Source organism: Ceratotherium simum, chromosome 2, assembly GCF_057802395.1.
Source record: "Ceratotherium simum simum isolate JZ-2026a chromosome 2, ASM5780239v1, whole genome shotgun sequence".
NCBI classification, from domain to species: domain Eukaryota; kingdom Metazoa; phylum Chordata; class Mammalia; order Perissodactyla; family Rhinocerotidae; genus Ceratotherium; species Ceratotherium simum.
Window position 1 is genome coordinate 23,796,719 of NC_141901.1, and position 22,478 is coordinate 23,819,196.

General features: G+C 36.8%; 1 protein-coding gene across 1 annotated transcript in view; it reads right to left on the reverse strand.

The window, feature by feature from the left end:
• RPS6KC1 (ribosomal protein S6 kinase C1) overlaps nucleotides 1–22,478 on the reverse strand; it is a 178,245-nt gene that overhangs the window by 18,992 nt on the left and 136,775 nt on the right. Inside the window, exons 11-12 of the mRNA XM_004424901.3 lie at nucleotides 11,955–13,550; nucleotides 11,594–11,683 (exon numbers count right to left, since the gene is read on the reverse strand). Of these exons, the coding sequence (XP_004424958.1) occupies nucleotides 11,594–11,683; nucleotides 11,955–13,550 (1,686 nt within the window). The remainder of the gene's footprint in view (nucleotides 1–11,593; nucleotides 11,684–11,954; nucleotides 13,551–22,478) is intronic.

Sequence of the window (22,478 nt, forward strand, 5' to 3'; positions counted from 1 at the left end):
TATTCTTTCTACCTGTAATTTTATGGCCCTGAAAGTGTTTTCAAAAGCACTCATGAGCCTTTCTCATAACTTCTTCTCCCTCCATTAACCTAAGATGCCCAAAGAGTGGGATTATGCTAAAATGAGCTAGCATTCCTCAATCTTCCTTTTTTTCCTTTCTCTACACAGCCACTCTTCCCTTTCCCTAAGAGACCTGGTGGCCAACGAAATGAATCAGCGTCGCTAAACCTAACCATCATCATCTTTTAATGTAATGGAGACACAGAATCAGCTCCAGATTAGATTTCAACGCATCCAAAATTTTTTTTTTTCTTTTTGAGGAAGATCAGCCCTGAGCTAACATCTGCCAACCCTCTTTTTTTTTTTGCTGAGGAAGACTGGCCCTGGGCTAACATCTGTGCCCATCTTCCTCCACTTTATATGGGACACCACCACAGCATGGCCTGACAAGCACGTCGGTGCGTGTCCAGGATCCAAACCCGGGCCACCAGCAGCGGAGCGCGCACACTTAACCACTACGCCACGGGGCCGGTCCCTCATCCAAAATTTTTTAAGGACATCAAATATGTGAGAACAGTATAGTAAAATTCTAGAACTCTCATTGTAGCACTACCAATTCTCATATTCTAACACAATATAGAATCTTAGTCACAATATAGGATCTTTTTGATTCGTACTAATGATTCAAACTCTCATACTTCACAAGTGAATAAACAAGTTTAAATAAAATAATAAAGATATCACAACATAAAATGTGCTTTTCCTACCTTTGTTTTACTCATGTTTAACACCTCACAGAACACTCTTCAATAAGCCAGGATATGTTTCAGAAAAACAATGCTGCCTTGGTAACCAATATTGTCAAAGGGCTTGCTAAAACATAGAATAAGAGAGTTTTATAGTCCTTATGATAATCAGTCAGAGTTTACTAAGTCTCCCTCTTATAGCCAAAAATAATAATGTTACCTGACCCCAAAACTGTAACTATAATAAGCCTCACTTCTGAAAAGGAGAGGAGCAAAAAAGCAGAAAGCCAGGAAACTATAAAATGTCTGTATCTGTATGAGAAGTGACGGGAAAGAAGCAAAGTATACACTTGCAGGCTTGAAGAGGTCTGAGAGACAGACCATGTGATCCCAGCATTACTGAAATCATGGCTACACTCATCTACGGGCACAGGCCCTGCCTTTTAGGACCATACAGTTCAAACCACATGGATTTGTCAAAGATGTGACTCAAAAATAAACATAGATAATGCTAAAAGGATGCTGGAAACTGTATAGAAAATCGAAAAAGCTAGAAAATGTGTCTCAAATTCAGGCTTTAAGTGAAGACCAACCTTTCTACCAAGCTTTATAAAAATGAACCATCTTACACTTCAAGCAATTACGGTACCCTCAATATCCCAAATTCAGAATTTACTTTTCATTAAGAGACATTACTGTTATGATGCTTGATAAATAAGGGAATCTGATATCGTACATTTAGTTTTTTTGATGGATTTTTTAAGGCACACCTTCAAACTGGTGATGTCACCTGATTCTGTTCCCTGATTTTTCCACTAAGAGAGACCCACAAAGGCCACTTCATCCTTCCCCTTATCTCTACTAATACTAATAATATAGTTGCCCATCCCCATTCTAAAAATCTCCAGAGACAATTCCATAACCTCCCTCTGGCAGTATGTTCTGCTGTTGCTCTCTTCCTTCCAAGATATGGTAGGAAATACAGTAAGTTCAGGATTTTCTTAGAAGAGAATTTCACATATAGAGAAATTCTATTTTAATTTAGAACAAGTATTTAAATATTTCTCCCAAACTGTTTTCTTTAACTACACTTTTTAATAAACAGAATATCAGACGCCCCATTTCTTTTCACTCCAAAGTTATAGTAACTATAGAACTGTTATTAAGAAGTCATATAAAACTCAATCAAAAAGCAACAATTGTTGCAAATAAAGTATTTACGTAATAGTCAAATTAAACCAACATTTAGATGCTGGCAGAATTTGTCACACAAATGATATAGCACTTTATCTAAGTATCAGAATGATGGAATAATTTTACAACCACAGACCTATACAATATACTAAAATGATAATCAGTAGTAAATATACTTTGGGAAGGGGGAGGGTAAATATAGTTTTCTAATGCCACAGGATTTTTTTTCTAAAATAATTTTTAAAGATTTGACTTTAAATATCTGACCTCATGGATTCCAACTCTCTCTTAGAAAAGAAAGATAAGTAAGAAAAATACATTAGGCTTTTGGAATAAAAGAGAGATCTTTGGTGAGTAAGGCAAAATAAAAATTAAGCCACATTCTTATAAACCTTAAAATGAAGCACTATGTACACTTTTATAGTATCAGAAAGAAAGCTGTAGTATCTAAACTTTGCATAAATTCTGTAAGTGTTCGGTAATATTTAAAATGCTGTACAAACAGTCAAGAATTTGTTAACTTTCTTCCAAGGGAGTCAGACTTCATTAATGGCCTTAGGAGTAGAGAAAAGTGAAAAAGAAAAATCTGATCTATCATTAGTGACATATTTGGACCAAGAAAAAGAACATCTTTCTTTTGCAATGAGCATTCTATGTCAGCTAGAGCATGGAAACATTAGTACTGTGTTCCTACACAGACAATCTTTCCCTGCAGCATCTGTTGCTAATTGAAAGGGACTAGAATTACAAAATTCTAGTCAATTTCTCTCACCAGCTCTTGCTGTGTATAAAGATTTTCTACACAGGGGCTGAACATTAGTCTTCTACTACAGCTGATAACTAAAGAGCAAAGAGAAAGAAACACAGAAGAAAGCATTTTTTTTTGTATCCAACAATATATGAAACTAAACCGTGAGAAGAGGGACAGCTACACATATCTTTTGTTAGCTGTAAATTACAGTTCTAAAAATACAACTGTTTACCTATAAAGGTTTACTAATGTTCTAGTTAACCAATTGTATGTCTTCTGTTTGGGTAGTCTCTTTTTATATATAAATCTTCAAAAGTAACTATCAATATTATACCAATTATGTCTCTTATTTCTAGCTCCTAGGCACAGTGCCTGGGACACAGGAGGTACGTAATAAATGTTTGTTGAATAAATATATCATCTTGTGTTTTGCAGCACTGTTCATTCAAGGTGTTCAAAACACCTACAAAGACCTCATCACGTTCATTTTCTTCGAGCCCCATGAAGCAGAGAGATCTACACCAAGTCCTTTTGCAATTTTACATGTGGTAGGCTAGAAAGTTGCAAACATTATCTAAAGCATACCCTGGCTGCTGGATGGAGCACAGATTAGAGCAGGGTGAGAACAGAGGCCAGTCAGTTGATGACTGCAGTAGTCCAGGCAAGAGATGCTGGTGGCTTAAACCGGGGGGTGGAGTGGACACCTTCCAGTGCTCCCCTCTGTAGAGCCCAACCACCGCTACAGTTTGTTCTGGCACAGAGGGCATGTGACAAGGAAAAAAAGCTGAAAAGGCCTGGGAGCAGGAAGAAGACAGGAGTGAGGGATAACTCAAGGTTTCCCCTGCCCCTGCTCAGTGTCAGGAATCCAGGCACACAGTTTACATGAAACATGCTACAAATGTGTAAGCTGGCTATAATATTTGGCTGCTGGTCTGGTGGGATAATTAGTATCAGTTAGAAATTTTTTTTAAATGTTATCAAAAACAAATTCATTTAAGTTCCTTGTATGACAACTATACTATCTAGTTTTCCCAAAGGTATTATTTTAGATATAACGACACATTTTTTAAAGTTTCCACAAACAACAAAATAAAATGTTACAACTAAAAGCAAAACTAAAAGCCGTATCAACTCTGAAAATAAAATCTCATTTTAATTCCACGTTTGGATTGTTCCTCTAATACCTATAAACTAAATTATCAAAGTTTAGAAGTTTAAAGTTTAAAAGTCTGAAGGTACACAACTGTTCAGAGACCGTGTATTTGAAATGAGGTAATTTGGACAGAAGAAATTTACTTGCGCAAGGTCTCACAACGTCTCTGAGGCAGATCTTAATTCCGAGGGTGACAGACTAACTAGAGCCTGGAATTTGCATTTCCTAGCCCATCCTTTCAAATGGGCATTTTGCTCCTTTTTCCTTATTTTATACTATTTCAGAAAATGTTGGCTGCCCAATTATCTGTTCCACATTCTGTAAAGTCCTCCAACATTGTACTCAACTGATTATTCAAATGCCATATTCATTGAGCAGGGCATATGAACTGTTTAAAAGCTACCAATATCACATTAGTCTAATTTGTTAGAGCATTATCCAGAGAAGACCAAAGACAGAGGCCAGGACTTTGCAGAGAGAGGAGCGTGTGGCAGCGGGGGCTCTGCTCTTCTCCGCAGCGCCACAGGAGGTGGGAGAGACATGGTGCTGCTCCACCCTTCACACGCTTGCTTTCTTGGCTCATCCCAGTCTCTAGCCTTGCTTCCTGCCACAACCACATTATTAATCCAGTTGGTTTTCAGGTAATTTAATTACCTGAAACCCTGGGCCTTTTGTATTGTGGAGACTTGGACGTTAAGTACACACCATGCTCAGCTAATTCAGGCTAGGCTTGCAAAATACCTAATTCTGCTTTTCTCCCACTACCCAGCTCTGAATTTCTTGTTGTCGTGGTGACCTGGCAACCATGTTCTGAGCTTTCCTGCAATTATCTGTACAACTTGGGTCAAAACTCCTTGATTTAACTTGATTCAGCATTCCACAGCCAAGAATTACTTGTTCAAGGGAGTTTATAGGTATCATTACTATACTGTTTTCTTGTGAGATAAAATAAGAAACGAGTAACTACCATATGACTTCTGGTTGACTGATTATAATTATAATTCTGAGCTGTATACAGTCTTGCTTACTCTCTCACCCTGCATTTCTAATAGGAAGAAAACCAACAGCACGCTCCATTTTCCATTGATCATATCACAACAACTCCATTCTGGATAGCCATCGGGTGTCACAGTGTTACCCAACCAAAGCCATTAAAGTTGATTGATGAGAAAAAGGCTAACTGAAAATTGTGAAAATGACAGACGCAGTTCTCTCTCTCTCTCTCCGCTGCTCTGTTGCTGTGTTTGGCAGGCAGAGCTATAGGCACTGCTATTAAAGGAACATCAGGAATTCTATTTGCTTTATCATCAATTTTTTAAAACTTTAGCATTTTTAATCATTTATTTGAAGGAAGTATTTGTGAATAATTGCTTAGAAGGAGTAAGCCCTGGTTACTTCATGGAGATTCAAACTGACAAGATTTGACATGAAATAGAAACTGACGACTTGGTCAGAGCAGCTAGGCAATAGTTCTGGTACATAATGTTTAACTTAGCATTACATCTTCTTTGTTGAATATCAGAGGTAAAAGATAGTTCACTTTCTTCTTTATAATATGGTGGTGAGGCCAATTAACTGACTAGTCGCCAAAAATCAACTTAGACCCGAAAATTAAGAAGCATTACACTGCAGCTATTACTTCAAACTATAAGTATCCAGTCTCTTGTTCCTCTTCTAAAAAAGAAATTTGTTGAAGATCACAAAGAAAAAGGTTTGGAGTAAGTAAGAAGTTAAAATTAACTTCCTTTTAGTAATCTAAAGCTTGGCATAAACCCCTTACTCCTCAGTATCAGGTAGTAGTATGAAATGTACAGAGATAATATCTTCATACAGAAGAGGCAAAATACAGTATCAATTCTTTCACCGTTATAGATTCTCCAATTCTACCAGCTGAAGAATTTCTTCTCTTGAGATAGACTAATGTGTTAGTCACTAAGGTGCCAAATAACAGAGACTGAACACTTTGCTATTACTCTGTCTCATTCCCACCACTACAGATAAATCACATTCTGGCTGGATGAGAAGTATGATTTCAGAATGGGTCTGTTTCAATATGGAGTGACGTTAACGCAGAGGTGAAGGGGACTAGCTCATCATCAGGGAGGTTGTGAGGGGTCCAGGATACATCCTACCTAGGGATGAATCCCAAGGTTCCAGACCCTCAAACCCATATAAAGCAACCCTTTAATCTTTCTTCCATCAGAAGGGCCTTGCCTGGACAAGGTAAGACTTGAGTTGACTTGAAGCTCTTTTTGCGTATCCTAACCTGCCTCTATCCGCATGACACAAGCTTCATCAGTATATAGGGGTGAAGTGCATCAGAGAATTTTCCTCAGTGTAAAATTCCACTACTCTATGGCAAACTTGAAAAGTTACTGGTTCTCTCAAAGAAGATATAGATTTAGTTTTTACGACAACAGGAACTAAAGGCAAAAGATTAAAAGTACTTGCTAATCATTCAAGGAAAACATTAAAACGTTTATTATGTACAAGGGAGCTACTGTTGAAGTTTTGCTTAAGGGTAAATCAAACAAAAGAGTTACTGTTTGAAACATAATGTTTAAATATTAACCACAAATTTTTACTCTTTGAAAATTATCTCTATAGCTCCCTCTTGCCTTTTTCTTTCTTCTCCTTTGGGGAAAAAAAAAGACCACCAGGGATATAGCCATATTTCCTCGTTATATCATTATTATTTCAAAATATACGTCTATATTCATTTGCTTTCTCTAACAACTTTGCATTCCTAAGATTAGATTCCTCAAGCTTTGTAAAGTTACCCAGGACCCGAAAATTTTCACATCTAAATGGTTCTTTCTTCTTTAAACAATTTTGTTTTTTGAGACTCCTGGCATTCAAATTTCACCCTACTCACTAGTTGTCTTGGCTTTTTCCCTTTAAATGAAAATATTTTCCATAAATCCCTCATTTCTACATTATACACTTTATGTACAAACTCTATAAATGAGTAAAAATATATACTTAGAAAGTCCTCCAAGTAAAATAATTCTTTTAACCCTACCAATGTTAGACAAGAAATCAATATTTATCCTTGTGGGAAAAAAATTCGTGCCTTAATAAGATGGACTTGAATTTTGACTAAATTTTGTATAAGAAGGTTATCAGATGATTTGACATCTGTGATCTTTTTTATACTCAACAAATCTATTTTACTAATGGTAAATTAAGGCCTAGAAAGTCTTAAATAACTTGCCCAAGGTCATGCAATGAGTTCATGGCTGATGTGGGACAAATATCAAGGTTTGGTAATTCTCGATTCTATCTTAATATTCTAAAACTTAAACTTATGATGTCCTCATGATATTCTTAAACAATCCCTGGTCTGAGTCCTAGATTTAATTATCAAACACATAACTATCACACAGAGCACCATGCTTAAAAAGCAACAAATCGCAGTAAAACATGTTTATGGAGAAGGGCAGGGGAGACTACCCCCCAAAAATATATTCATGGACTATTTGATAAAGTCAGGCTAGAAGAGCAAAGGGTGGTAGTAAATAAATATCACGCTCTAAAACTGAATTTTGTAGATAGTTTTCAACACGATTTTTCTATGTTTCACTTTCCACTGTCAGCTGTGAGCTGTTTCCAAGTGTGAAATCGCCTAAAAGAGGAAGCAAAGCTGTCATTTGACATCTGGGAGCGTGGAGATTGGGCTGTAGTAAAAAGCATTTTGGACTTCTTCAATTTTCACACATATTCACCTATAATTCTAAAGTCTGAAAAGTATTCAATGAGAGATATCAACGCAAATTTCAAGCATTTATAAAGGCGTATAATGGGGTGGAAAATAAAGGTGAAGGACACACACTGATAGGATACCATATCAACTTGTTAAGACTAGAATGGGAAACTTAAGTGATTATTATATTAGTATAATAACTAACATATAAACAATTTTACTCACTTGTCTTAGATTGCATATTAAACTTTCAAATACAGTCTTTTGTATTTTATTTGCTTAACATTATAGGTCCTATTTTCTAGCTGCTTTTTTATGATGAGAATCAAGACTGCTAAGAAAAAATACTGGTAAAAGCAAAAATACTTTCTTGACACTTTATTTTATTTTTCCTTTATACTTAAAATGCTATACCAAAAATGTATTCTATATTATGATAAATTAATAATTCCAATGACAAAGCACATAAAATCCTTTGTGTGTATGTATATAGAAATAAAATCAGCATAACTACAAGGAAGTCCTCTGGAGAAGAATAACCAATTACTCCAGTTTTTATTCTATAATCTCTCACAACAAAAAAATAGGAGAACCCATCTAAATTAATAAAGTATGTAAAAGGCTCCTAAAATGGAAACTAGACAGTGTTATATTTATACTGTCATGCTATACAATCTATTCCTACTTAGGGGACTATTTCCTTGCTTTTTCTCTTCCTGAACTCCATTCTGTGTTTCTCTGGTATGAAAGGAACTCATTTACCACGAATGATGTTTATTTAAAATAAAACCTTTCTAGAGAATCATCCTAGATAATCTAAGGACACAAAGTGAACCTAAAAGGAATGGCTTCTACTTTGAAAACAGGGCTGGGTTTGATCAGTGAATTCGTATTCTCAAGACCCTCTTGATGGGCCTGCAGCTGCAGCCATTTATGTACTGGCTTTTTCACAGATGTAGACAGAGAAAGCGCCATCGTTTTTGTCTTTTTGTTGTTGGATCTGTTTTCTTTAATATAAAAAAGTGGCAACTTTTAAAAAAAAAGTTCTTCATTTTGTTGTAGAAACTTGTGAATATCTGACATCCTTGGTAGTATACATTGTTGAAATGACTATGACTTTTTAAAATCTAAGATCATAAAGTTGGCAGAAACTAAACTTAAATAACAGAAGGTGATCATTTGCATTTCAAAATTTTTATCTATCTTGCTTTTCCCCTCAATTAGACCAAAACATGTTGATTCACAGGTTTCTGTGTGTGTTTTTTCTTTTTAAAACTTATTTATAGAGCAGAATAATGGCCCCCCTGCTAGTTTGGCATTTGCTCAAGTTTCTGTCCATGTAAATCGAATCTGTTACTGGAAATTTTTCTCAAAATATAAAGGGACATCATCCACAAGATAAAAAGATACACTGCTGATATTATAAAGTACAGGGCAGGTGGATAATGTTTTTAGGAGAAATATGTGATAAGGATTCCCAGGAGGGAGGGGCAGTAGGGGTAGAGGTTGCATGCTGTCTAAACAGAAGTGAATCGTTCTCATCACAATCTTATGACAACTTTACTTTCTAACCAAACATCAGCTGCTTAACATGCTTTAGAGTTACTTGGACAATAATACTAAGGTTAGAGTTGGGAAATGGGAGGGCACGGGGACTGTGAGGGGAGAATTACTTCAATCCTTAGTGTTTCTAAGGGTAGATCAAAAGATGACTAGTACTCTATGTCCCCAGGTCATTGATTTGTTATTTTTAAACATTGAAATATGAGCTTACTATCATTGCTCCCACCCCTTTGAGAAGAGGAGAAAAGCCTACTTACAGTTTTTATCAGTAGCACTGCCATTCAGTTTTGAGACAAACAGTAATTTACAAATTTTTGCTCTAATTCCTCTTGCATTGTAAGCAAGGGGCAGGAGTACATAGACTTAACTGAGTTCTGTAACTCTCAGGGTTTAAGATCATCTAAATTAGAACACTAGCATTCTTCTCACTTATGGCCATTACTGGTTTTGTTTTATTCTGTTGGTAAAATAAATTAATAGGCCCAAGGAATGAAGAGACTTTCCACATTGTTCAATGCATGCCATAATACTAGAACACTTTTGTGACTCACAAAGCTTGAAAGTGCAATTCTTTTATGCAAATAATTAACACAAAGCCCTTCTTCAAACTACAGCTTTTTTCAAATGTTAGTGAAGGACAACCTGGAAGACAACAGTAAAGATCCATTAATGGTAGACTGCCACCTGCTGGTGAACTATGAGAACTGTGATTTCTGGGAAAAGGCTTAAAAATTAGAACTTGGAAACTGATCTGTATTAAACTCAGTATTTCAGTACACACAACTGAAAGTATGTACCTGTTGATGAATGCAGTATGGTTTTGTTCCATGTTCATGAAATAGGTCAGCATGCTATGGAAGTTAAAGTAAACATGATTGCACTTTGAACTAAAGAAAAATAGTGTGCTGGAATGCCAGAAGACAACCCTAAATGGTTTTCAATAAGAAAGTGACAATAAGGATAGTGAATAAGAAGTCAGTTATAAACATTAAGCAATGTCCCATAAACATTTGGTTTTGATGTGAGATTTATACTGCAGTGAGGTTTATACTGCACTTGACTTCAGGATTTAATGGGTTTCATTTAAAAGAACTCCCAGATATAATTTTGATCCTAAAAGCTTCAAATTCATTATAATTAACACACTGATACCTAAAATATTATTTTTTATCAAATTAGAAAAGGGGAGGGTCTGTTAAAAAAAAAACAGATAACCATAATAAAGTGATTTCACTATGAAATTTTCTGTTATCCTATTAACTAAATCATAAGGTTTCAAAAAACAGCATAATATTATCTATTTGAGAGAAACAAAAAATGTAGGCATGCTCTATTGCCCCTAGGAAGAAATAAAATCAAACAGTCCTAATTTGGGGGAAGAAAGAGGAAAGAAAAGAGTATAGGAAAGAAGAAAATCCAAATCATTGTTTTCAGGAAATAGTTTTAGGATATTTGCTTTGGAGGTTGAAAAACTTTGCTACTCCCCAATACAGAAATAATTCTTAACAATGAAGGTTGTAACTAAAAACAATACAGCTCTTTCAATCCTAATTATAATCACTTCCCATTATGCAGGGAAACAATGTTAGCATCAATACACTGGTTAGCTAGTAAGCATTAAATACTGTATTAATTAATCAACAACTAAGCAGATCATGTCAATATAATCAGCTTGAATCTCCTTTGAAAACCAGTGGGGTGACAAGTGAAGCAACTTTGGCCATCCAAAGAGGCTGAATGCTAGGCAAAAGGTGAAGGAACTTTGAAGTCAAATATAGCCCCATCCACACTGACAGAGAGAAACTAACTCAAATCCAATTCAGATGCTTCAGCGACCTGTAATTACCAGCAAAGGATCTAACGCCCCCAGAAATAAATCTCTAATTTTTAGAAAATAAAGACTATACAGTAAGAGCAAGAGAAACCTGCTGTGTCAAATATTTGGCTAAATAGACTATCTTAAAACAAAAAGGAACATGCTTCCGAAAATTTGTCAAGTATAGAAAGAACTCTTTAAAATCTGCTCCAAAATGCCAGGTTGGCTCATCACTAAAGTCACAACATTGTATTTTCTTTAATTCTGCATTTTATCCATTCTTAGTCTTAGGAATCTTACCCTTTTAAGTCAGCTATCTCTCAAATCTTAATAAAAATCATCCATTTAAAGGTTCAGGGTATTTAAAGGTCCTTCTAGACACTAGGAATTTAAGACAGAATTCATTGACAGTTCTAAGAAAAGTACAGACCCATTTAACAACAACAACAAGTAAATACACACACACACACACACACACACACACACACACACATATAACTATGGACCATATAATGGTTTTAACTCTCAATTTTCTTTGTTGAAGGGTTAAAGAGATAACCAAGTCCAAGACATACGGGAACTGCTAGTGAAAAATAGAACTTCTATAAAGAAATGAGAGCTACCGAACTACTTTTTTAAGTGAAACATTTTAGGAGATTACTCTAACCTGGGGCACAGTACATTCTCTCTATGGCATCGCTGTCACAGGAATCTTCAACCTCACTCCACCTGCTAAAATACGTTAGCTGAATGTGTCCTAAAAACAAAACGACAGGAGAAATCAAAACATTTTTCTCTTCCATTTTCTGCAGAAGTGAACTGTAATTACTCCTTTTGTAGCTAAAAACAGTATCATTAAGAATAATGGCATCATTAAGTACTAGAAGCTATTACTGGGGGTGAATTTGCTGCACTGATAATGAAGCTCTAGACAGGAAATGAAGATACTAATTACAAGATAAAACGCCTACTCAGTTAATTGGAAGCAACAGCGAATAAAAAGAAATGCATTTGCAAAAGTTCCTGACCTCTATCATTCAATAAGATGTTGTTTGGGTTCAAATCGCGGCACACAATTCCCTCTCTATGTAAAGCATCAAGGGCTACCACCATTTCAGCTGCCCATCTTTGAATGCAGCCCTCTGGGATGTAAAACCTGGAGTTTAGTGCTAATTTTTTATCAAGGTCCTCAAAAATCCGATGTATTTCCTTGTCTCCGTCTAGTGCTAATCCACTCTCTCCCTTAGTCTCAGAGTCTCGCTGAAATAAAGTTGGTTCCTCTTTAGCCAAATCATCAGTTTGATCTGTAAACAGCAATACTTCTTCAGTCTTTAAAGTGTCTATGTTTTCATTATATTCATTAGCACCTGAGAGTGGGTTAGAAACATGGAATAAGCTTTCTTCTGTGTTGTTTGCAGTTACTGCCGACGCAACCACTTCAAGTCGTTGAAACTTAGGATCTGAGCTGTGTAACAAAGACATGTCTCCTGAACTACTATGATCAACAGCTGCTACAAGTAACATTCCAAGATCCCCCTGTGCATAGTGTTTCTCTGTTAAACTATGGGATTTAGGCCCAGAAGGATCACCCAATTCCTCTGTGCCTTTTTCTTCATATGCTTGGCACTGGTCAGGACTAAGCCTGAGGCATAAAACATCAGGGGCTTCCAATAGTTTACTTTCTATTATGCCTATATTAGTCTGTGTAAACTTAGTAGGTCCCATTGCCGCACCATCTTTTGTTGGCTCCAATTCACCAGGTAGATTTACAAGAAGATCAGGCCTTCCTTCATCTGTACCACTGACATCATCAAAAGCAGCATCTTTAAAAGAAATAACTGGGACTGAGTCATCTGAGCCCCTGCTAATGGTGTCCTGAGGTATAAACTCTACCTTGCTTTCACTAATATGAAAACTCCTGGAAGTGCTGTCTCCATCTGGAAGAGTGAAAAATGGTTTCAAAGGCTCTGACTTTCGACTATACAATTTTTCTCCAAAATCAAGTCCTAGGAGTTCACTAGTGCTATCCTTACTGTCTATTCTAAAGAATTCCATGGGGCTGTTTTTAGATCTACTGAGGGAATCTGATGTTCTTGGAGAACTAACTGCTTCTGGGTCATCATCTCCAGGGAAGAACTTCAGCTCATGAGCTATCAGCTGTGTGCTGGGGCTGCTGCTGTCAGCAGCAAAGTGTGCTGGGAAGCTTTTAACAGCTTTGGTATCAACAGCAGTCCCTTCAGTCTTCATGAAAGGCTCCTCATTCAATGACCCTGGTTCAATCTTTTCTTGCCCATATTCATTGCATAACGTTAAATAACTAGTAGTACATTCTTCTTCTGAACTTGAGCCAGAATCTGGCCATTTTGGAGAGCTATCTTGGCCATCATCATCTTGGTTGCTATCATCTTGAGAGCTTGGAGTAAGACTAGCCTTCAGAGGCAGAACTTTAAGCATGGTTTCACTCTCACTTCCTCTGGCTTCAAAGCCGCTGCTGTCCCGAGGACCAGAAGTTGGCTGTTGCAGGTGAACTTTAGTAAGTGCAGATTTTTTCACTTCCTCGATGTCAAAGCTTTCTTCAGGACTTCTGTTTAGAAATTTACTGATATATGACCAGAGTTTGCCACCTGTGAACAAGTATAACCAAAAAAAAACTTTTTAAGATCCCCAAATTAATGGTTGCTCATTGAAACCATTAGAAAAGCAAAATGTTAATATTCTAGTATCACTATTAGAATATTACTAATATTAATATTAATATTCTAGTATCTAATAGTCTAGTATTCTAATAACCAATCAAAAGCAAGTCAATAATACCCATTAATATTGAGTATGCTGTACGACAAGCATTTTAATAAAATGCCTTCTTGTTATTGCTAACTGGTAAGTATAGTTTCAAGCATATCTCCTGATATCAATTACTTTTAAAATGACAACCTATTTCTTCCTTCCAACCTATTTCTTCCTTCCCTTCTTTTGAAGGGAAAATAGTTATAACATATACTAGTATCTGGGCCGGCTCCGTGGCTTGGCGGTTAAGTGCGCGCGCTCTGATGCTGGCGGCCCGGGTTCGGATCCCGGGCACGCCCCAAGGCACCACTTCTCCGACCAACCCGGGGCCGAGTCCCACGTACAGCAACTAGAAGGATGTGAACCTATGACATACAACTATCTACTGGGGCTTTGGGGGGAAAAAAATGAATAAATAAAATCTTTATAAAAAAAAACATATACTAGTATGAAATCTCACAGCTAAAATTCTGCTTAAAAGTTAAATATAATTTAGCTTTAGAAACATCTGATTATGTTCTGATCTGCTTATGTAACAATTTTTTCAAGCATGGCCCCTTGGTCAAGTGGAAATATATAAATAAGTGCTGCTTAAAATTGTATACTACAGTGGTAAAAAAAATCGACAATATTATTCCATTTTGAAAAACACCCAGTCCAGGATCAGAGAGGATATTTGGCATCTGGTATATAATTATATCATATAAATGACATATTAATATTTTTTCCATTTTCTCCCCTCCCCATATATATCATGTGTGGTATAAGACCAAGTAAAGCAAATGAGGAAAATTAATTGGGCAGCCATTATTGAGGCAAGCTGTTGTAACTGTGGTTCTGTATTCTGATACATATCAGAAACCTATAAAAATCAATTTCACAGATACTATAGAGATTAAATAAACACAAAATAATCCAATATTTTACCAGCAATACTTGTCAGGTAGTTATTTCATCTTATTTTTTTTTGTTTTGTTTTAACCATTAAAAACTCAACCTCTTTTGCTAATTAGAATCTTTGAATAAATAAACTATAATAAGTATCAAAAACCTACGAAAGCTCTACTGATTAGATACACTATTACAAAAAGAAAGCATAGTTAAATTTGATCTAGAAATTTTAAAAACAGTAATTGCAGAAGCGTACTTCGTGAAGATATAACTGTAGCTTCCAAAAGTGGGAAATAATGTATTAAAAATGAATCCCTCTATTAATACGGAGAAGGCAATTTTTTTCAGCACACTTTTAATGTCATTATTAAGCATCAAATACCAAGGGAAATACTAAATCTTAAGGGAAATAATCATTGACAGTCAATTGTATGTGTAAAAAGGTCAATGGAAGCATCTAAAAAATCTTTTTCTACTTCACATTTCATTTCATTTAGAAGAACTCAATAAATAGATAAAGCACCTGATATTGTGCCCAGCATAGAGCAAATACTCTCAATAAAGAGTAGTTGTCATAATATTAATCCTAGGATACTCATACATCTCCTCTCCAGTGATCTAGTTAATAGTCTTCTCCCATTCTCACAATAATTAGCACTATAGGACATAATGGTGTTTAACTTTTCCCTCTCATTTTTTCTTAGCTAACTTTCTGTCCTCATTAGATGGTACTCAGGGTTTCATATTTCCCCATATTCAAACTAAAGTTTAAGGATACATACATGGCTTTGAAACTCACTCATTCACAAAAGGAGTTATGCATTGATTCCATCTTTTTTTAGTCTTTTAGATGCCACATTCCTCTTATCACAAATACCTCTATTGTGGCACACTAACAGTAATGCTTGAACCTGAAGCTGAGATTCTTACATGCAATCCAAATAAAATGGCATGTGTTGTTTTCAATTCTCCTAGATGGTGACTACTGTGAGGACAGGACCCAGTCTTCTTCATCTCTGTATACCTACTCCCTATACAGTGTGCAGGACATGATAGGTGTTCAGTCAATGCTTGTTAACTCAGATGATAACTCATCAGAATGAGATGTGCCATCACAAAGTAGACAGTATCTGCAGCTGTAAAGTTTCAGTGATCAGCAAGAAACAGTAACTAGTAAAGTTCTAGCAGAAGTTTCATTATTCTTAGGCCAATTCCACCTGAATGAGGTGCTGAAATCTAAAATTCAATGTGCTTAAATTCTTTATTTATTTAATTAATTTATTTTTTTGGTGAGGAAGACTGTCCCTGAGCTAACATCTCAGAGATGTGCCAATCTTCCCCTATTTTGTACGTGGGACACCACCACAGCATGGCTAGACGCGTGGTATGTAGGTCCGAACCTGGGATCCGAACTTGTGAACCCTGGGCTGAAGGGGAGCATGTGAACTTAACCACTATGCCACCAGGCTGGCCTCTAAATTCTTTATTTTTGCTCCCAAAATCACTTCCTCTTTCTGACTTCCGAGCCACTCTGGCACAAAAGCTTTGGACCAAACTTGGATTATTTTCTCTCCCTTGTTCTTTTTACATCTGACAAGTTTCCAAGTTCTACACGATCTACCCATAATGGTTCTCACAGTCTTCCTCCTTTTAATTCCTTTCACCACTCCGTGTTTCTTGGAATAATGTCATAGCTACAAGTAGATCCCTACTTTGAGTCCTTCCTATATCACTCTGTCATACTAACTGCTGCCCAACTAATTCTTCCATTTTAGCACAGATTTTATCATGTCATTTCTCCATTCAAGAACCCAAATCCCCTCCACCTACTGAATGATGTACCCACTCCACAGAGGCATTTGAACCCCTCAGTTATACAGTATCAACCCATGATTTGGTCCTCTCCCTCAACTCACCGCATAATTCATCTGAATTGGATTTCTCCATATATAACCTGTGCTGGGCTTTTGCTCAAAATATACGTACCACTTAGAATTTTCTTTCCTGTTAGTTTCCCCTATATCTGCTTGCCAAAATCCTACCCATTGTTGAAGGTCCTTCAGAATGCGTTTTCTTTTACCAATTTTTTTGTATCCTCTCACTGGATATAATTCCTATCTCTCCAAATCCTCTATATCACTTCACCTCTCTTACGACATTTACAACATTCTATTTCATATTAATATTACTTTTATGCTTTTATTGTCTCCATTACCAAACTGCAGGGTCTTCATAATTGCAGGAAGAGGATTCTGTCTAGCATGTAAAATAATATGTATTAGATGAATATTTATTAAATTGGGTTATAAAAAGATGACATCTTTACAAAGTTTTTGAAAACTTTTCAAGGAAAAAGGTCTATTAGTATTAATAATATCTTTATATTTGGTCATACTTTCTTCCTGTTTTAAAACAAATATATGGTTTTATTGCAAAAATATTTTAAATACAGAAAATACCAAGGAAAACAGAAAAAATTCAGAATATATAAATCACTCATAAACCCTATTAACCATGAGCACATTTATTTTCAGGCTTTTTATTCATGACTAGCATCATATCACAAACATTTTCTAATTTTCATGAGAATATGGACTTGAATGGCTATATAGAATATTCCTGTGACAGACATTATGATATATTTAAATGTTCCTCTATTGATGAACATTTAAGTTGCTTCCAGTCTTTTACTATTAGAATTAAAATAATATATTATTTTACATACAAATACTTGACATCTCTAATTATTTCATCAGGACAGAATCCCAGAAATGAAAGTACTAGATCAAGAAGCATCAATACTTTTAATGCTTCTGAAATGTGTTGTTAAACTGCTTTACAGAAAGCCTGGACCAGAATCTACTCCTATAAGCAATGTGTATTAGTGCCATTTTCACAGCAACTTGCTTATATTGGGATATTAGCAAGTTTACCAATTTGATTAATCAAATATGGCATCTTATTTAATTTCTATTCTTTTCATCACTAGGTAAAATTTCTAAATGTGATTGTTGGCACTTTCTTTATAGAGTTTGTTCTTAGCCTAAACAAGTACCCTAACATGAATTATAAAACTCTGTATTTCCAAGAGAGAAAAAAACTTTTAGCTCTTCTCCATTCTTTGCTGGGTGCCCATTTAAATTTAATGCTCAATATGGAGTTATAAAAACAAAATTTGGTCCCACCACATACTTTTTTTTTTTTGTGAGGAAGATCAGCCCTGAGCTAACATCCGATGCCAATCCTCCTCTTTTCACTGAGGAAGAGTGGCCCTGGGCTAACATCTGTACCCATCTTCCTCTACCTTATATGTGACGCCGCCACAGCATGGCTTGATGAGCGAGCAGTGCGTCGGGGCGCGCCCAGGATCTGAACCTGCAAACCCTCGGGCCGCCGAGCAGAGCGCGTGCACTTAACCACTATACCACCGGGACAGCCCCACATACTTTTTTTTTAATTACAAAATCATGAAAATCACATAACTTACAAGAACACATTATTCCCACTGAAGCTTCTCACCCACAAAAGCAGAGTGGGTTTTACTTTCTGCAGAGCTAACATCAAACCCGAGAGACAAACTTACACCAATGTCAACCCTATTACTGTAACATTAAAAACATTAGCCCCCAAAAAATCCTGTTATTGCTAACTTACAAAATATAAATAAAAAATACCTAACATATTTACAGTTTTTAACATTTTAAAAATATACCTGACGGGGACCGGCCAGGTGGCGCAAGTGATTAAGTGCGCGCGCTCCGCTGCGGCGGCCTGGGGTTCACCAGTTCAGATCCCGGGTGTGCACCGACGCACCACTTGTTAGGCCATGCTGTGACGGCATCCCATATAAAGTAGAGAAAGATGGGCCCGGATGTTAGCCCAGGGCCAGTCTTCCTCAGCAAAAAAGAGGAGGATTGGCATTGGATGTTAGCTCAGGGCTGGTCCTCCTCACAAAAATATATATGTGTATATATATATACATAACACCTTCCTAAGCTCCACTGAAGCATATAAAATAGCAGATATTAGTTATTTTACACTGTGAAAATAGCAATTCATAAAGTTTAATAAAAACTCACTCTTTGTCTCTCATCATATTTTGATCTATTGGTTTTCTGCAAGATTGCAAAGAAAATTTGTTAAATTTGCTTGACCAGAATTAGGACTTTAATATGTACGATAAAATATTGTCAGACCAATGATCAAAATCATCTTTTGACCCAGCAATTCTGCTTCAAGAAATCTGTCCTACAAATAGTTCTCAAAAAACAACACTAGGGGCTGGCCTGGTGGCGTAGTGGTTAAGCTCATGTGCTCCACGTCAGTGGCCCAGGGTTCACAGGGTTGGATCCCGGGCGCAAACCTACACACCACTCATCAAGCCATGCTGTGGCGGCGTCCTACATACAAGGTAGAAGAAGACTGGCACAGATGTTAGCTCAGGCCCAATCTTTCTCACAAAAAAAAAAAAAACCTAAAGTACAGAAAAGTACTAGAAACAATTTAAACACCAGTTAATAGGGGAGTAGTTAAATAAATTATGGTAAATCTGCACAACCAAATACTCTGTATCTAGTAAAATAATAACAATATTTGCAAATACCTACATAGTGTTTACCATTTACCAGGCACTATTCTTTTCTTCTTTCTTTTTTTTGTTGGCTGAGGAAGATTCGCCCTGAGCTAACATCTGTGCCAATCTTCCTCTATTTTGTATGCAGGTCACCACCACAGCATGGCCACTGATGAGTGGTGTAGGTCCATGCCCGGGAACCAAACCCGGGCCACCGAAGCAGACAGAGCCAGGTTACTTAGGCCACGGGGCCAGCCCCGCCAGGCAATATTCTAAGTGCTTTACATATATCAACAATTTAATCCTCACATGAACCCTATGACATAGGTAATTATTATCATCCCTATTTTATAGATAAGGAAACAGAGGCACAAAACGGTTAAGTAACTTCCCAGGGTCACACAACTAGTAAATGGTGAGCCAGCCTTCAACCTAAGTAGTCTGGCTCTAGAATCCTTGTTTTTTAATCACTACACTATGCTGCCTTTCTTAATGCAGACCTATACATACCACATACTGATAAGGAGAATTGTCCAAGGTACATTGCCAAGATGGGGAGGAAAAGCAAGCTACAGAATAATATGTAAGATCCATTTATGTTTGTTTTTCTAAAAAACAGACAAGCATGGAGAATATGTCTATAGTACACATAGGAAATTTTTTCCTCTATTTCTAGAGAATGGCACTGGGCATTAAAGTGAATAAGGAGGGAGAATTTTTATTTTTACTTTATATACTTCTATATAGTTTGAATTTATTTCTTTATGTATTAGTTCTATAATTTTTTAAAAAACTAGTTAATAAAAAGAGAATCATTTCACCCCTTGGGTCCCCAAGTAACTTGGGGAGAATTCTTTCCCATCCCCCATCTATCTGGTATGTCCACACTCAGCTGCTTTTCCAATCACTCTCTTCTCAGTCATTCATCTCTTCTCCGATTGACTCAGTATTCAACAATCATACGCCGAGCACCTTCTAGGTACCAAGCATTCTGCTAAATGCTGGGATATATACGATGGATATGATATAATGCCTAATCTTAGGAACTTAAAGTTTTAATAACACACATGGCCTTGACTGAATACAATTATTTTCCCACCTTTTCTCCCTCAGAGTTAAAATAAGGGATTCATTAATAGGAACAATAAAGATTTTAAATTTCTCTCCTAAAATCCTGTCTGGGATATCCAACTGCCTACCCAACACCACCTGGATATTTAATAAGCATCTCAAACTCACATGTCCAAAATTGAATCTCTGATTTTTTTCCTTTAAATCTATCCCTCCTATAGCTTTCCTCATCTTAGTAACTGGAAATGCCATTCTTTCAGTTATTTGGGCCAAAAACCTTGGAGCCATGCAAGGCAGAATCATGTCAGCTCTATCTTCAAAATATATTCAGAATCTAATAACCATTTTCTCACAACCTTCACTACTAACACTTTGTCCAAGCCATCATCATTTTCACCTGGACCTCTGCAATGACCTCCAAACTCATCCCTTGCTTTTGCCTTTGCCCTCCTGTGTTCTATTTCCCACAAGGCAGCCAGAGCAATCCCTATCTTGTCACTCCTCTGCTCACCAGCCCCCAGTGACTTCCTATCCATTCAAAAGAAAAATCAAATTCTTAAAGTGACCTATGAGACCACACAGGATCTGCCCACCTGCCTCCTCACTTCTCTAAGCTCATCTCCTGCCACTCTTCCCACTCTGCTCCAGCCCACTGACCTTGCTGTTTGTTGCACGTCGAGTACCCTCCTGCCTCTGGGCCTGTGTTCTTGTTCTCTCTTGCTGAGATAGTCCTCCCTCGTGTATCCACAGTGCTCTCTCTCTCACTTCCTTCAGGTCACTGGCCAAATGTCCTCTTCTATTAGGTGACCACTCTGTAAAATAGCAACCCCTACCTCACCCTTTTGGCATCCCCTTCTCCTTTCTTTTATTTAATTTTTCTCCATAGCAATCTCCATCTGACATATATTTACCTATGTATTTGCTTTGTCTCTTCTGCCTCTATAAGGTAAGCTCCATGTGGGCAGAGACTTCACCTATTTTGTTCACTGCCATTTTAGAACTAAGCCTGTATCCCAGTAAGCACTCAATATATTTCTGACCAAATGAAGTAAAAATGAAAAGGAAATGAGTCCAAGAGACTCATGTGAATCATGAATAGTTCTGTAAGCAGAGGAAAGCTAAAGCCACAAATCACAAATATTCAAGCATTCATATTATGGAGAAAACAATTGTTCAATGTTAACTTTTTCAGTAATTCACACACATGAAAGTGACATTTTTATGATACGTGCACAACCTCCTAACACACGGAGGTAACAAAGAAAGTACCACTGACGTGTAAAAGACAACACACTGTCCATCATGCAGTTCACTCAATTGTTCATTCCAAATCCAAGAAATTACCCTAGTTTCTTCTTTTGCTAACCTTGAATCCATCACAGGACCCGGTGATTTTACCCTCAAAGCATCTTCACTAGTACTCCCAGAAGACCACACCCTTATCATCTCTTGCCTAGACTATACTTTATTAGCCTTCTCACTGTTTCTATTCTGGCCTTTCTACACTCCATTCCCCATACAACAGCCAGAGTGATCTTTTTAAAATGTAAATCAGATTTTGTTACTGCTTAAGAAGTCTAATGGTTTCCCAATGTATTTGAAAAGCCAAAGTCCTTACCCTGCAAACAAGGCTCCTGCCTGCTTCTCCAATAGCCTCCTATACCACCATTGCCCTCACCTACCACACTCCAACCACGTGGTGTCCTTTCTCGTTCATCAAACATCCCAAGTTTGTTTTTGTCTTGATTTCTTACACTGATCCATGTAGCTGGAATGTGTTTCACCCTTACATCCAAATGGTCATTTCTTTTGTCATTCAGAACTCCTCTTAAAGGTCACTTTCCTAGAGGGCGCTTCCTTACTACCTAACCTAAAGTAGCGCCCCCACCAGTCGTTCTCTATCAGATCTCTCTGAGTTAAAGATCAGCGTACTCCCTATTATTATCCAATATTCTCTTGCTTTTTGTTTTTCTGTTTGATTCTCCACAAGAATGTAAGTTTGGAAGGAACAAGCTCTTTTCCTGTCTTGTTCACCTAAAAGCCTAGTACATAATACACGCTCGATAAATTTGTTGAATATTAAATGAACCCAGAGTCCCTATTTGCATTACAATTTAAGACCTTTGTATTATAAAATCTTCTTAAAATTAAACTATAGACACCTGAAATGACAATCAAAAGAAATCCTCCCCCCTCTCCCCAAATTTAAATAATCCAGGACAAACTCTAT